Source organism: Camelus bactrianus, chromosome 9, assembly GCF_048773025.1.
Source record: "Camelus bactrianus isolate YW-2024 breed Bactrian camel chromosome 9, ASM4877302v1, whole genome shotgun sequence".
NCBI lineage: Eukaryota > Metazoa > Chordata > Mammalia > Artiodactyla > Camelidae > Camelus > Camelus bactrianus.
This window is the reverse complement of record NC_133547.1, coordinates 12,606,238-12,621,651: the sequence shown is the minus strand read 5'-3', so window position 1 is coordinate 12,621,651 and position 15,414 is coordinate 12,606,238. Positions and strand designations below refer to the sequence as shown.

The 15,414-nt window shown below is 53.4% G+C and overlaps 1 protein-coding gene and 1 long non-coding RNA gene across 5 annotated transcripts; one reads left to right on the top strand and one right to left on the bottom strand.

Annotated features, from left to right (window-relative positions):
• Nucleotides 1-38: 38 nt before the first annotated feature.
• MAP4K1 (mitogen-activated protein kinase kinase kinase kinase 1) lies at nt 39-15,412 on the bottom strand. Of its 4 annotated transcripts, none has more exons than XM_074369714.1 (31): nt 15,179-15,411; nt 14,953-15,010; nt 14,750-14,840; nt 13,955-14,019; nt 12,463-12,518; nt 12,294-12,341; nt 12,086-12,128; nt 11,920-11,992; nt 11,248-11,379; nt 10,777-10,839; nt 10,465-10,546; nt 9,855-9,971; nt 9,559-9,637; nt 8,996-9,054; nt 8,879-8,922; nt 8,757-8,801; nt 7,951-7,993; nt 7,347-7,509; nt 7,168-7,250; nt 6,703-6,787; nt 5,741-5,817; nt 5,583-5,643; nt 4,669-4,777; nt 4,524-4,582; nt 4,233-4,336; nt 3,518-3,692; nt 3,158-3,223; nt 2,867-2,956; nt 2,712-2,782; nt 1,997-2,052; nt 39-230 (listed from the first exon to the last, which is right to left on the bottom strand). In XM_074369714.1, the coding sequence occupies exons 1-31, from the start codon at nt 15,275-15,277 to the stop codon at nt 161-163; spliced, it is 2,466 nt and encodes an 821-aa protein (XP_074225815.1). In that variant the 5' UTR covers nt 15,278-15,411; the 3' UTR covers nt 39-160. The 4 variants fall into 4 exon arrangements, with proteins under 4 accessions (XP_074225815.1, XP_074225816.1, XP_074225817.1 ...); XM_074369715.1 differs by having other exon boundaries at nt 3,158-3,220; XM_074369716.1 differs by having other exon boundaries at nt 7,168-7,229.
• On the top strand, nt 4,204-5,713 carry LOC141578596 (uncharacterized). The gene is made up of 3 exons (XR_012509040.1): nt 4,204-4,344; nt 4,532-4,594; nt 5,577-5,713. It is a non-coding gene; the product is annotated as an uncharacterized LOC141578596 (long non-coding RNA).
• Nucleotides 15,413-15,414: the final 2 nt, after the last annotated feature.

The following is a 15,414-nucleotide window of genomic DNA, read 5'->3' as shown; positions in this document are numbered from 1 at the left end:
CTGCCCTCCTCTCCTCCCCCCAGAAAACCAAGATGACAGCAGAGGCTAAAATCACGTTTATTGGGAGACACAGGCATGTCATGACCACTATATTGTGTCCACTGGGGAGGGGAGGGGGTGCAGAGACTGATTCCTAACACCCACCCCCAACCCCAGGGACTCATTCCTGGATATAGAGGTTGCTGGGGGCAGTAGGATCATCTGCTGGGCGTGTCTCCACTACCACAGGCCTGGGGAAGGAAGAGAAAAATCAGTTTACTCATTCATTTGTTCATTCATTCATTCATTCACAAAGGAGTCTACAGAGTGTGTGCCAGCACAATGCTGGGCTTCAGCAGTGCGTGAGCAGGCACGGCTCCTGCTCTCGGGGAGCTCAGTCTGGAGCAGCAGCCCAACATGAATCAGTGAGTGACGTGAGTGCAAAGCAGCGTGAGGCACACAGCCAGGAAACCTAGCCCAACGGGTCGGCCAAGGTGCCCCCCAAAGAATGGATGGTGGAGCCTGAAAGAGGTTCAGGAGGGAACTTGGTGAAAGGGCAGGGAAGAGTGTTCTGAGCAGAGAGAACAGCCTGTGCAAAGGCCTTGAGGTGGGAGGGGGCTTGACAGCAGAAGTCATGGTTGTGTGGGCTGTGGCCAGGATTGGGTTTTGAACAGGTGGAGGGTGACACAGTCAGATCTGGATTTTAAAAGACCCCCTGTGGCATGTCAAAAGATCAAAGAGGTCCTTGAAGGGGCTCTCGATGGCTAAATCTGGGAGTATTTGTGCCTCTAAATAATGATACTAATAGATTATAACCCATAGAATAAAATGGAAACTATTGAGACTATGCTGAAATAACACACCAGCACATGTATGCAAACATACATGGTGGAGAAGGGACAGCTCTTCCTTGCAGTAGAATGCTAACTAATACATGTAGAAGGAGTGATAAAAGTAGAAAATCACCATTTAGTAACCATCCTAATAGTAGACTCAGGCAAAAATCATCAATGGTAAAACTAGTGGGTGGAAGTCTGATGAGGAATAGCAAATTTACAAAGATCTCAACAAATCATCAGAAAAGATACTTATTAATACAAAGGAAAAAAGAGTAAATTTATAATGGGGAACTTGGCTGACTCCACCTTGTCCAAATAACCAAGGTAATGTTGCCTTGGGACAAACTGACATCTGCTTCCTGATCTGATGGACTGAGGAGGACACACCATCATTTTTGTGGTGTTCTTGCCCAAAACGCCTAACCTGGAAACCTCAAACAAAATTGAGGGACATTTGGTAAAACAAATTTCCTGTATGCTTCAAAAGTATCAAGGTCATGAAATGCAAAGAAAAGTCTGAAGAATTGTTTCGGGTTCAAGAATAAATAAACATGACTCCCAAATGCAACCCATTGTCCTAGGTCATGTCCTGGACCAGAAAAAAAAAAGTATGATTTTTGGTTATAAAGAGCATCACTGGGACAACTGGTGGGACTTGAATGGGTGTGTGAATTAGAAGGCAGTGAGAGCTCAGTGTTAGTTTCTTGATTTTGACAGCTGTATTGTGGTTTGTAAGAGTATGTCCTTGCGTTGGTATAGGTAACATATATTGAAGTATTTAGGGATAAATGGGCATCATGTCATCATGTCTACAATTCACATGCAAATAGAAAAAAAACTAAACATATATGAAAGAGAAGAAAAAAGCAAATGTGGTTAAAAAATAAAATATGAGGAATCTGAAGGGGATACAGAATTTTTAGTTTTATTTTTGTAACTTCTCTGAGAGTCTAAAAGTCATGTCAAAATAAAAAGCTAAAATAAAAATACAAAATGAAAATTCCCCCTCAGCTGCTGTGTTGGGGAATGGACTATAGGGGGCAGAGATGTTAGCAGGGAGACCAAGTGAGAGAACGTTCAGGCCAAAGATACAGGTGGCTGGGGACATGTCAGGATGCCCTCTCTACATCAGAAGCCTCCCCCTTCCCAGTCCTCTGTCCCCTACCCCAAGCTCATACCTGGGGGAGCCAAGCAGACGGAAGGTGAGGGTGGGGTCTCTCAGCTCCTGCAGCAGCTGGAGGAAAAGGTGCATGTGTCAGTGTCTAGAAGACTCCTCCCCTCTCCCTCAAAGAGAGCAGGGAGGTAGTCTCTGAAATCCTCAGGTCCAGAAATAATCAGTCTTGCTAACACCACTCATCCGCTGTGTGACCTCAAGCAAGTGACTTAATCTCTCTGCACCTCAGATTACCAACCTTTGACATCATAATACTTACCTGATAGGCGACCAAAAGGATTAAGTAAAATACAAAAGCGTAAGGGCAAAGTCTGACACATAGTGTTCTGTGAGCCAAGAACCATTTTTCATTCCATTTTCCAGAGGAGGAAAGTAGGCACAGGAAGATTAGGTCATATGCCTAAGGTCATTGAGCTGGATTCCAACCCAGGCAGTCTGGTCCATTCTCTTAACCCACATATCTCTATAGTGATCCCATTTTATAGTTGGGAGACTGAGGCTCAGAGAGAAGCAAAGTCCCTTACCCAAGGTCACACAGTGGCCCTGGATGAGCTCTGGACCTAAGAGACACTAGGGTAGAGAAGGGAGACCTGTCTGAACTGAGACTGGAGGAAGCTTCTCCAGGACTTCACACCCTGACTCAGTTCTCCCCATCCGTCTGATGAATGAGATGTTTGAAGGAGGGACTGGGTTGTGGGTGCTGGGATGCAGGAGCTTACCTTGTCTGAGCCTAGAGCCCACACCTGCACTCCATGCTTCCAGAAGGCTTGGAGCCGACCCCCAACCATAGCTGGGAGGAAATCAGTGCCTGTTACCCTTGGATTTCACTTAACCCTCCAACAAGGACCCCGGGCCCTACCATCCTTGCACATACCTACGGCCTCCACTGCTTCAGTCATGGGGATCTCTGGAGTTCGAAGCCCCCGGACTGGGGCCCCCTCTGGGGTCACCAGCTTCAGAGACCCTAGAAGGAGATAGAGAGGGAGCTTTAAGAGCAGTAAGTGAGGCTTAGAAGGTTACTGAGGGACCAGACAATAAGTTCAGTGTGAAAAGCAAAGCGTGACGGGCAAGGACTGGAGGAGTTAGCGTTTCTGAGAGTTACATGGTGTGGGGGTCGGAAATCCGAGATCTAGGAATAGTGAGAGAGAGCCAGAAGGGTCCTTACCGTCCATCAACACCATCACCTTGTCTTCCTCGACCTGAGTCACTTGTACTGGTCCCTTGTGCTCTGCTTGAGAGGCGGAAGTTCAAGGACCAATTCCACCTCATTCCCCTATCCTCTGCTAGGCATCCTCTATATCCCCAAGCAAGCAGGCTAAACCCCACCCATCATAGAGTTCCTCACACCCTCCTTCTCCCCCTCCCCGTCATCAATCTCACCAATTATATATACCCAACGTTCTCCAGTCCCCTCTTAGTTCAGCCCGCTTCCCAGTTACGCTTCAGGCTAAGCACCGCCCAGCTACCCAGATCCAACGCCGCTAACCTGATAAGCCGCACCCCTCCCAGGACCTGTCCCACTCACCTGTGCTCATCTCGCCCAGCCAGCAGGAGAGCGCGCCGAAGCGCACAGTGTGGAAGAACACCGACTTCGCAGGCTGCCCGGGGCTCACGCCGATGCACACGGCGGGCAGCTCGGAGCCTGGCCCGGTCAGCAGTGAGAACACCGGCAGAGGCGTGGGTAGCGGGAAGAGCACCTGCTGCGGGCCGCACGGGGAGGGGCGGACTCAGAGGAGGTTTGGGGCGGGGCCTGGGAGGGGCGGGGTCTTGGAAGACAGTCGGCCTGGGGCTTCCGAAGTATTTCCTGAGCCCTCAGTCTTGGGAGGTGCCATCTAGAAACTTCAGGGGGTGAGGCCTCAGAGGGCTTAGAAGTTGACGGGTGTGGTCTGAGTGGGCGTGGCTTCCACTAGGGGGCGTGCCGCCTTGGTGACAGAAAGGCCGGGCCCCCAGGGGGCGTGGCCTCCAAGGCACCAAAGTCTTAGAGGCTCAAAGAACCTGAATAGGGTCTCCTAAGAGACCTGGCGGGGCATAGGGCCTGAAGAATAATTAGGCCCGGGGCGAAGGGCGGGGCTTAAAGAACCGGATGGCCTCAGAAGGAGGAGCCTCCAGGTGAGCGGGCTCTTGGGGAGATTGGGAAGAGACCTCGGGTGGAAGCCCGACTTCAAAGAGCTCTCAACAGAAGAGTGGAAGGCCCCCGCCACAGAACCTGACAAAGTCCCCAGTGTTTACAGGCCCCCTACCCGGACCAGCAGGAACTTGTTCATGGGCTGGTACCACTGAAGAAGGACCACGGATGTCTCCAATGCCCCACACAGGAACGGGCCCCCGGAGCTAGCGCCCTCCGCTGTGGAGGTGGGTAAGGATGGGTTAGGGTCAATCCTCTCTCCCCTGCCCCGCGCCCCCAAAGGCCACACATCTTTCCCCGGGCTCTGGACACCCTGCCTTAATTCTGCAACCCTTTTCAGTGGCTAGAGTCCAAGTCATGCCCCTGGCGCCGCTCCCCTCTGCATATCCACGAGATTCTCTCTCACCCACACAGCACGCCCGGCAGCCTTTGGTGTCCTGGATCTTAGTGGAGACCATGTTCTTCCTGCAGAAGAAGGTAGGCGTGAGTGGGGCGAGTGGGGGCAGGAATCAGATATTAGAGGGGTCTGTGGTTCCACTGGGGTCTCGTACCTTGCTAGTAGCCGGTGGGGACTGATGTGAGCAATGGGGCTTCCTGCTCTGGCCTCTTTCCGTTCTAGCAGGCCCAGGATGCTATGAGAATACAGGTGGGGGGTCTTTCCTGCAGGGTGTGTGTAGGTAGGGGAAGCAGGAAGTTATAGGGCACTGCACACTCCCAGCTTTCCCCATCCCTTCCGTGGGCCCCATCCCTTTGAAATGCCCAAGCCTTTAAATCTTAAGCACCTGTATTTACTCGCTTCTCACTTAACATATTTTAAATGCCCACTGGAGGCCAGGCAGTGTGCTTGGCTCTGGTGAACAATGGTGAGTAAAATAAGTACGTTCCTAACCCTAGTGGTGCCTGTAGTCACATGAGAAATTATGGACACTTAACCAGTCAGGTGAAGTTACACATATTACAAAAGTTTAAGAAGAAACATATCTAGAGATTCTGTAAAAGTTTCTCATCCCAGATGTGATATTAATGAGCTCACAAATCCTATCTGGCTTGGTGTTTCCTCATAAATGAGAAATTCTTTTACACAAAGTGTTTGTAAAACAATGACACAAAATTTTAACCTACAGCTCACTCACTCTATTTTAGTAAAGTGTGGGATAAGGACTGTCATATGACCATCAAAGAAATGTAAAGACTAACTCATTGTAGGAATGACCTCAAAACTGACTTGAGAGGTGGCAGTATTGTGAGCCCCATTTTACAGATGGGGAAACAGAGGCTTGGGAAGCCAAAGTCTCTTGCCCCAAGTCCTACATTGAAAACGTGGCTGGGATTTGAATTGTGGGCTCTGTGGAGGGGGACCCTCTGTTTTTTTCAGCTGTGCCCAGCTAGCTCCCACCCCCTGACCCTTGACTCCTTAAGTTCTGACCCCCCACCCCAACCCATCCCAACCAACCCACAGCCAGACCTGAGAGAGACATGAGGACATTGTTGATGGAGTACACCCAGGTAGTCCGGCTAGAAGAGAGCTGCAGAGGATGGAGGAGACAGCTCCTGTAAGACCCCAGCACCTCCCAATTCCAGCCTCCCACCCTTGGCTCACCCACGGTGCTGCCTGGCCCTCACCATCTCCAGCGTGGCCTCCTGATCATTTCGGTTCAGAATGAAAATGCCTTCCTCGGCTCCCAGGAGTAAGTGCTGGTCTTGGGGAACAGATATGAAGATGCTGGGACCTGCCTCATCATCGAGGACCTCCCAGACCCCCTTATCTGACCCCAAACACGGGTACTCTGTTCCCAGCCCTGACCCTCAATTCTCTACTTTCCTCCAACACTGACATTTCCAGTCCCTGTTTTCCCAAATCTGAACTCAAACCCTGACCTGTTCCCTGGAGCCGGTCTCATTCTCCCCAGCCTCTGACCTCCCCCGTTCTGGTGGTTCTTCCATCTCTGACCCACAAATCCTGACCATCTGTCCCCTCAATTCTGACCCCAACACTAAACATGCCTCCTCTAATAGCCCTCTAAATTCTATCCCTCCTTCTCACCAGTCTGGTCCCTAAATGCTACTCCTATCTCAACACTGATCCTCAAATTCAGATGCCCCAACGTATAGCTTTTTCTGCCCAGTGTGAAAGAAAATAAATTCTAATACTGTTTCCTTAACATTTACCCTTCACTGACCTTGTCTCCACATCTTTGATCCCCAAATTCTTTCACTTTCAGCTACATTCTAATCCCTAAAACTCCTGACCCCAAAATGCTGATCTTAGCCTCTCTACCACTAACCTCCAACTGAGGTAAATGGGGTCCATCTGTTCCTAGGCTTGTACCCCAAACTCTGGCCTTTGTGCCTTATCTGACACTCCTGGCCTCCAAACTCTAATTTTTCTGGTTTTCACTCTCAAACTCATCTTCACTCTACCCATCTTTGATCCTTAAACCCCAACTGTCACCCCTGGCTCTGCCCCCACCACGGGTCCGCCACTCCTCCCCCATTAAGACCCTCCCCTTGTCCCTGCATCTGCACCTCCATTAAGGACCCTCCCCATCCCCACCACATTCTCTGAGACTCTCCTGAATGCTCACCTTTGGTGGAGGGGTGTGTCCAGGCCGCCGTGCTGTGGATCCGGAGAGGGCAGCCATTGAACAACTTTACGAGAAGGGCACATCCCTGGGTGGGCCATAGGGGCAGGGCAGCAGCCCATCCAGCAGAAGAGAGGAGGGGACAGGAAGGTTCCGTGGTTAAGACTCTGGAGTGCCAAGGTTCAAATCCTGCCTCTGCCTCCTCAAAGGTTTATGACCTTCGAAAGCTACTTACCCCGCTGTGCCTCAGTTTCCCCATTTTGAAATGGGGGACAATATCTATCTCTGTGCTATCTATCTCCATCTGTGAAGGTATACGCCATGTAAAGACATGAGGTCAGTGTCTGGCACAGAGGAGCTGCTTAACAAATGTCACCTGTTGTCGTTATTAGTCTTCAGCCCCACAACCCCAACCAGGCATCCCCAGCCCCAATCAGAGGTGTGAGCCCTCAGCACAGCTGGCCTCACCTTTCTCTTCATCTTTTCCTTCTTGGGGGGCAACAGTGGGGGCTGGTCAGGCTCCCGGAGGGCTGGGTTCCAGAGTGAAGGTTCTGAGATGGGGTGGGGAAAATCAGCCCCCAAAGCACCCCCCCCGCCCTGCCCAACCCCCACCTCTGCCCACCTCCTACCCCAGCCTGCCCTGTTACCTGAGTGAGCGGTTAGGTGGGGGCTTCGGGTGGCTGGGGGAGGCCCAAGTTGGGGGGTGCGGGGGGGAGGCCCACTGGCACAGCGGACCAGTACCCCTGGGCTCAGCTGCCCCTCATCCCCAGTCCCCCCAGGACCCTCGTCAGATGGAGAACGAAACTTGGGCTTTGGAAACAGAGAGGGACGGTGGGGAAATACATGAGATGATCTCAGAGAGAGGGCACCCTGCAGTCTGCCTCTGCCAGAACTGATGCTGGATTATGGGTCTGACCCTCCCCACAATATCCGACCACCACTCCAGCCTTCCCCTCTAACCACCCCCCCAGCAACATCAACATACTCCGGCAACTAAAAGGTGAATGCTGGGTACAGCAGGAGTTTCCGAGGACCAGGTACTGATGAGTGTTCATCAGGCTAAATATTTTGAGTCCCACCCCTAGGTTCAGGGATGCCACTTCCAGATCCCAGTGTGATCATCATCCTGGTAGTCCCAGACTTCAAGAGACCTAGTGTCCTAGACTCCAGCCCTGGAGAGCTCGGTATCCCAGCATCTGTGGACCCTGGCCTCCTGGCCCCCAGCCCACCAGCTCTGGCCCAGGACCTTACCTTGGGGGGTAGAGGAGGAGGTATGTCTTCTGCGAGGGTGGGGCTGAAACACACAGATGGGTTAAGTGGGGAAGGAGGGTGTGGGGAGCAAGGACTGGGGTGGGTTAGGGCTGGAGATCTGAGCTCAGGAGGGCCAGGATGTGACTCTGTCTGGGCTGGAGCTGAAGGTGAAAGGACTAATAACCATGATGATCATAGTAACAGCAACTCTTGGATATCAGTGTTGACAGTGCATTAGGTCTCTGCATCATCACAGCCACCTAGTAACACAGGTCCTATGAGCTCCTGGGGGTCGGGTTCTCACTTGGTGCCGGGCACGCCGCATGGGAGCCTATTACAGATGAGATGTGTGGAATGGATCTCCCCCAGGCCTGGGGCTGAGGGAGATGGGGGCCTGGGTTGACTCCTGGGGTTGAGGTTGAGTTCTGGGACTTAGGGTCTGGAGGGGGCAGAATTCCCAGGGGCTGAGGTTCAGTCTGAGTTTGGGTGAGAAGATGAAGAAAGATGAGGGCCAGGGGTTGAGGGTTACGGCTGCAGTTGAGGTCTGGGGGTTGGAGCAACATCTAGGAAGAGCTGGGGACTAGGATGTGGCAGGGGGTCCAGGGTTGAGTTGGGGTGAGGTTAGGGGTCAAGGGTTGGTGGGGAGGAGAGTGGGGGCTGGTCTGGGAGGATCAGGGTTAGGGTAAAGGAAGGTGTGGGTACTGAGGGTCCAGCCAGGGGTCAGGGCTGAGTGGTGGAAGGAAAGCAGGGGCTGAGGTTGGGGTCATGGACGGTGGGGCTGGGTGGGGTCTGAGGCGCTCTCTCACATGTCCACGTCATCGTAGTCATCATCGGACTCTGACAGGTTCCTCCTGAGGAGGGACAGGTATGAGCCTCGGGCGGTCCCTACACAGATCCCAGCCCCACTCCCACGCTGAGGGTCCCTGACCTAGGACTGCTGCTCTTGAAGTCTCCAGGGGGCTGTAAGCGAGCCTGTGGGATAGGAAAGAGTCAGCAGTGGCCCAGGGGGAGGGGAGGGCGGTGGTGCAGTGGGGAGGCATCTCACCGTTTCAGCTGTGGGTCTGGACTCCATGCCTCTGAGCTTCCTGAACTCCATGTGCCGCCCTGGGGGGTGGGGTGGGGTGGGATGCAGGTGACACACAGTGAGCTGGGGACATGCATTTGGGAATAGAAAGAATAGAACTGGGGTGGGGGAGTGGTCTGCAGCCAGGATCTTAGGACTGGAGCTGTCCCTTCAGGGGAGGGATCTTGGTTTACAGGGGTCTCATTTTGGGGTCAAGATTTGTGATCAGGGAGATGGGGGCTCAAAATGGTTATAGAGTGTTTGTTTTTAGATTCCACTTGGGTGTCTGGGATCAGACAAAGGTTTCTGAGGTCTCTGAGAGTCCTGGTGGTTATAGGAAATCTTATGGGGTCCGTGTGCAGAGCAGAGAGGTAGGGGTCTCTAGAATCATTTTGTAGATGAGGTTCTCTGGGGCCTCTTGTGGGATCAGATGGTAACGGGGGGCCTCTGAGGGTCTGTTTAGAAGCGAGGAGGGTCTCTGGGGTCTCTGGCAATCTGATGAGGGGGTGACAGGGGTCTCCCAAGCTTAAGGATTCTCTACTCACGACAGCAGTCCGCATCTGGGATCCCCAGAGAGCTGGATCGATGGGTGGATCGGATCCGCCGAGGGATGGCGGGGGGTAGCTGGGCAGAGCAGCAGCCGCATCAGGCCCACCGGCCTCCAGCAGCCCAGTCTGGAGCCCTCGGCTCTCCCGTAACCTCTGTGCCCCCATCTCTGTGCCAAGCCCCCCATGCTCCCTGGCTTTTCTAAGAGAGGCAACAAGGGGACACCCCAGGCAGGGGAGCAGCCTGAGCAAAGGTGGGGACAGTCCAGTGCTTTTGTCATCCAAGGCCCACTCACCTCAGGCTCCTCATCTTCAATCTCGCCAACAGGGGCCCCCTTCCCTGGGTTCCTCAGTTTGTCAAGAAGATCTAGGATCAGGCCTCTGTTTAGCCCAGGCTGGGACACCAGTTGATGCTGGGGGTGGGAGGAGGAGGCGGTCAGCAGAGAGAGGGCTGGGCTGCAGGGAGAGGGCTGGCACAGGGGTTTGAGAACCCATCTAAGGGAATCAGGTGGTGAAGGTGCCAATAGAGGAAGAAGGCGGGGAAATCTGAGCAGCTGCCACCTGGGGGATTCTGAGGTGTCTGAAGGGATCAGACAAATTTAGAGAAGTTGGAGAATTCCAGAGGTGTCTCGGGTGTCCCCTGGAATTCCAGAAAACCCCCAGGAATGGCTCCTGAAGCCGTTGGGAATTTGTGAGGTTTAAGAACTCAGCATATCTTGGGGGAAAGGTCTGGGGTACAATTTGGAGGGTCTTGGAAGGGGGAGCCCTGGGGATTTCAGAGGGAGTAGGGACTTTGAAAAGGCCATAGGCATTCTGTGGAATAAAATTATCAATGTTCGAGGGAGGCCCTGGGGGGTTCTCACAGGGGGTGAATTTGGGAAGGCTTCTCAGGGAGGGGAGGTTTACACTGAGCATCTTGGTGGCGCCAGGTCGTTTCTTGGCGCTCTTGGTGAGGGTGACTTTGACGAAGTTGTGGAAGGCAGCCGACCTTGGGAAGAAAAAGGCAAGTACTGGGGGAGGGTACAGTTCAAGTGGTAGAGCGCATGCTTAGCATGTAGGAGGCCCTAGGTTCAACCCCCTCCTCTAAAAGTAAATAAATAAATAAATAACCCCCCCCCAAAAGGCAAGTTCTGGGATGAGGGGACCAGAGACCCTCCCATCAGACCATCACCCCTGACTCTGCCCTCTCTCCCCCGCCTTCCCATGACTCTCTCCTACCATTTGCCTTTTTCCTTTAGCCGAGGAGGCTGATAGCCACTCTTGGTCATGAGGAAGAGAACTCTAGAAAGTAAGGACAGAACATGGGATTCAGACTTCTCAGTGGAGGTCAGATCTCACGATGTGAGGGACCCCCGATGGCACTGAGGTCAGCAGAGAGCAGTGAGGGACAGGAGGAGAATGAGGGGTAGGTTTTACGATGCACAGGGCGCCACTTCCAGGGGATGCTGCTCATCATGTTACAGAGTTCTGGAGGTCTCGGGGGAGCCTCAAGACAGGACTCCCTGCATTGGGGGCTCCTGGTGTGGACTGGAGAAAATGCTTTCTGGGTTGAGGGTCTCAGGTTGGGCTCGAAGGGAGAGGGATCCCCTGTAGGGGGGTCTTGATGTGGGGAAGCAGGCGGGGGGTGGTGTTTAGGGTCAGAGTCGAGTGGGATCTCTGGGACCAGGGGGACCTGCCACATCTGCCTACCTGAGAGGGTGCACGTCAAAGAGTGGTGGCTGTAGCTCGGCTAATTCAATGGCTGTGATGCCCAGGGACCAGATGTCACACAGCTCGTTGTATCCCCCCTTCAGGGCCACGGCCGCCACTTCCGGAGCCATCCTAGGGACAGAGACCCTCAGAGAGCCAGGGGTGACACGAGGAAGGGGAAGGGAGACTCCTTGGTAGGGGGTAGGGGGACAGGAGAGAGACAGAGAGCGAGCCGGAGAATGGGACACAGAGAGAGTTGGATGCAGAAACATAAAGAGGCAGAGAGACAGAAATAAAGACGGAGAGAGGTAAAGACAGAGAGACAGAGATAGACTAGAAAACATAAGACAGAGAGAGGCAAAGAGACAGGGAGAGCCACAGACTGAAACAGACAGAAAAGACAGCCATGGACAGATATGCAGAGACAGAGATCAGGATCAAAATCAACACAAACACTGAGAAAAACATGTGGAGGGGAGACATGCACAGAAAGACCTAGGGAAATGGAAAACTCAAGGGAGAGCCACAGAGTACACAGAACGCTCAACAGAGAAAGGCAGAGGCAGGGCAAAAAGCCAGGATGGAGATTCCCAGAGATCCATGGTGGGGAAAGCCGCTGCCCACCACCACCAACCCCGCATCACCCCTGGCTGCCAGCCAGGCACCCCTCACCAGTAGGGTGTCCCAATGAAAGAGAGGCGTCGAGCCAGTGTGGCCCCGATCTGGGCTGATATACCAAAGTCAGCTGGAGGCAGAGGGAGAGACATAGTGACCTAGGGTCCCTGTCCCCTCTGGCTCCCAGCCAGTCCCCCTCCCCACCCCCACCAGCCACACTCACCCAGTCTGACCTCCCCAGCATCGTTGATGAGGATGTTGGCTCCCTGGGGAAGAGAGGGGGGATCAGAGGCTGTCAGAGACACCCCTCCCTACTGCCAGCCCAACTCTGCCTCTGCTCCCTGGTCACACACCTCCTGAGCCCTCCAAATACCACTACCATCTCCCAGAGGCCCCCACCCACCAAGGCTACTTTTCTGCCCCTAGATCACCTTGATGTCCCGGTGTATCTTCTTCTGTGAGTGTAGATAGGCCAGTCCCTGGGGAGAAGGGTGGAGAGGGGGGCTGTGAGTGTTCTGGGGGTGTGAGCAGGGCCCTGCCCCCACCCAAACCCACCAAGCATTGCCTCCCCCCACCCAAACCCACCAAGCATCGCCTCACCTGGAGCACTTCCCGGCAGACATAGCTGATCTGGAGCTCTGACAGGGGGCCTGTGACTGCAAAGGTCACCCCGGCATGGTGTCAGATGGGGACCAGGAAACCCGGCCCCAGGAGCCCCTGGCTGCCACCCACACCAGGTACCACATGGGGAGGGGTAACAGGAGGGGACAAGGAATGGTCAGCGAAAGAGAGAGGCAGCGATGCAGGGAACCAGAGGCCAGAGGGAGATAGATTCATTCAACAGACTACACATTTACTGTGTGCCAGGCACCATGGTAGGCAATGGGGACAGCTGTGGACATAGAGACAGAGATCCCCACCCTCATGGAGAGAATATTCCAATGGGGGAACGGACAGTAGAGAAGAGAAATAGGTGAAAGACACAGTATGTGAGATGCAAATAAATAGAAAAAAATAAAAGCAAGAAAAGACAACAGGAAATATGTGTGGGAAGGGGTATGACATTTTATACTGGGTGATCAGCGAAGGCAACTCTGAGAAGGTGACGGGGTTGAGGATGGGAGCAGTCCCACTCAACGTGAACAAGATGAGCAAGTGCAAAGGCCCGGTGGTAGGAAAGTGCCTGGTGGGCCTGGAAAGTGGCAAAGTGGGTGGAGTGGAGATAAGGTGGGTCAGCCTGGAGTGGTTGTGAGCGTCAGACTCGTGGGCTGTGATGTGAAATTTGGGCTTATTGTTGGAGGGAAATGGAAGGCTTGGGAGGGCTCTGAGCAGGAGGTGATGTGACTTTGTTAAAATGAGGAAAGGCCGAGAGAGACAGAGACAGGGACAGAAAATCAGAAACAGATCCAAATTGAGGCAGAGAAAGAAAGAGATGGGCAGAGACTAAGAAGTGGGAAAACAGACACATTGAGAAAGAGAGATACAGAGAGGACAATATAGACACAGACAGAGAGGGCATGGAGCAGGTCTGACAGCTGGTGGTGTGAGTCACTTCCTCTCTGTGGGCCTCAGTTTCCCCGCCTAGGACTTCCTAATGAAGTCCTTCCTTTCCTGACCTTTGTGGAGACAGGGAGATGGTCAGAGACAGAGGTGCACATCAGAAATCCAGAAGTGATCAGAGACCCACCCCGCCCCCACCCTCAAATGCTCCAAGAGAGCGAAAAGCAGGCTGAGAGAATCAGAAATGCATTCACTCCTTAAATGAACATGTGGGCATTAAATGACAATGAGCCAGAAATGCAGAAATACTCAAATTTGTGAGTAGACCTTGGCGAGAAAAAGCAGACACAGAGGAAGATGGGGTGGGGGAAGGAGGAGGGGTCACTGCCTGCAGAAAGACTAGGGCTGGACTCTCAGGTCCTGGAGGACAGGGCTCAGGGCCTGCTCTGTCACATCCCCAGCATCATCCAGGCCAGGTCAGGCCCAGAGGAGGGGGCTCATTGAGTGAAATATGGACCAGAAAGACAGTCCCAGGAGACACAAAGGCAGAGGGACAGAAGAGGTGGATTGGAGGAGCAGGGGCCCCTCTCACCTTGGTAGATATCCTGGAGAGAACCAGCCCCACAGAATTCCATGCAGATCCAGAGCTTCTGCAGCCTACAACAGTTCAAGAGCAATCACAATAGCAGTAATAAATTATTTCTAGGACAGCTGCTAGTCCACTGCCTTGTTCTAGTTCAACAAGAACTTCAGTGTAAGAGCTGCCATCTCTCTCTCGCCCACCAGAGTGAGACAGTCCCATTTCCATTTTACAGATGGGGAAGTTGAGGCTCAGAGAGGAAATAATATGTTCAAGGTCAACTGGAATCAAACCCAGGTCTTTGGGCTCCTAACCCAGAGCATCTCTGCTGTTCCACACTAATCTAGAAGACAGGGCAGAGACTTCACAGGCTGTGAAAGTTCGGAGGTGACAGAGGCCAGGGTGCCAGGTATGGGGAATAGAAGTCATTATTGAGGTATCTGGGATATTAGTTTGAGGGTCAGGGAATTTAGGGGTTCATATTAAAGGAACAGAAAGTGAAACCGGGGGACCCGATGAGCAGGATTATGAAAGATTGGTTTTAGGAGACTTGGCTTCAGGTTTGGTTACTACAAAGGGATCCATTTTGGGGACCCCTTGTAAGAAATGGGAGTCCTGGATTGGAGATTAGATTTGGGGATCCTTTGGTCAGAGAAGTGGGACTTTGACTTGGAGATCAAGTTAGGGGTGCCCCAGTTAAAAATGAGGATCCATGATTGAGGTCAGGGTAGGGGGTACCCTCGTCAGGAATGGGAGTTCGGGGGTAGGGGCTGGGCTGGGTCCCAGGGCAGGTCTAAAGCTCATCACCAGAGATAACTCCCATGGTAGGCCACGATGTTGGCATGCCGACAAGTTTTCAAGATGAGGATTTCCTTCTGAAGTGTAGAAACATCATCATCTGCAAGGAGGGGCAGGAGAGAAAAGGCCGCTGCAGGGAAGGGGTATGGGAGAGATCCCAGTGTCCCAGGAGGTGGGGGTGTGGGGAAGGCACTCCTGGGTTCTCTCCTCACCAGGCTCCATCTTCACCATCTTCAGTGCCACCAGGTCCCCCGTCACCTTGTCTCGAGCCTTATAAAGGGGAAGTTGGCAGTCAGGCAGGCTCCATTCGCCTGAGCTCTCCTCAGCATCCTTGAACCAAAGCCAAGGACTGGGACCCTCTTGCATCCCCTTCCCTTCTTGGGCCTCACCCCAAAGATCTCTGGTCTGAGGGTGATGGAGAAGGAGGGGATTCCTCACCTTGAAGACTTCCCCATAGGTGCCGCCGCCCAGCCGTTGCAGCAGGTCATAGTGGTCCCGGGGGTCCCTATTAAAGATGTCAGGGTCCGCAAGGTCCATTCCTGGGGGCCGGAGCTGGGCCTGTGCCCAGGGGCCAGCAGGGCCTCAGGGCTCGGAGTGCTGGCACCTCCCTCCCTCCCCACACGCCCTGCACCCGTCTTGCCTCCACCGGCTGTGGCCTTCCCCCTCCCCACTCT

Coding starts and splice junctions, on each gene's coding strand:
- MAP4K1 (XM_074369714.1), bottom strand. CDS start 15,277: ATGGACCTTGCGGACCCTGACATCTTTAATAGGGACCCCCGGGACCAC. Junction 6,788..7,167: donor AGGAAAAGATGAAGAGAAAG/GTGAGGCCAGCT, acceptor TGGCCCACCCAG/GGATGTGCCCTTCTCGTAAA. Junction 4,337..4,523: donor CTGCCGGGCGTGCTGTGTGG/GTGAGAGAGAAT, acceptor CCACCTCCACAG/CGGAGGGCGCTAGCTCCGGG.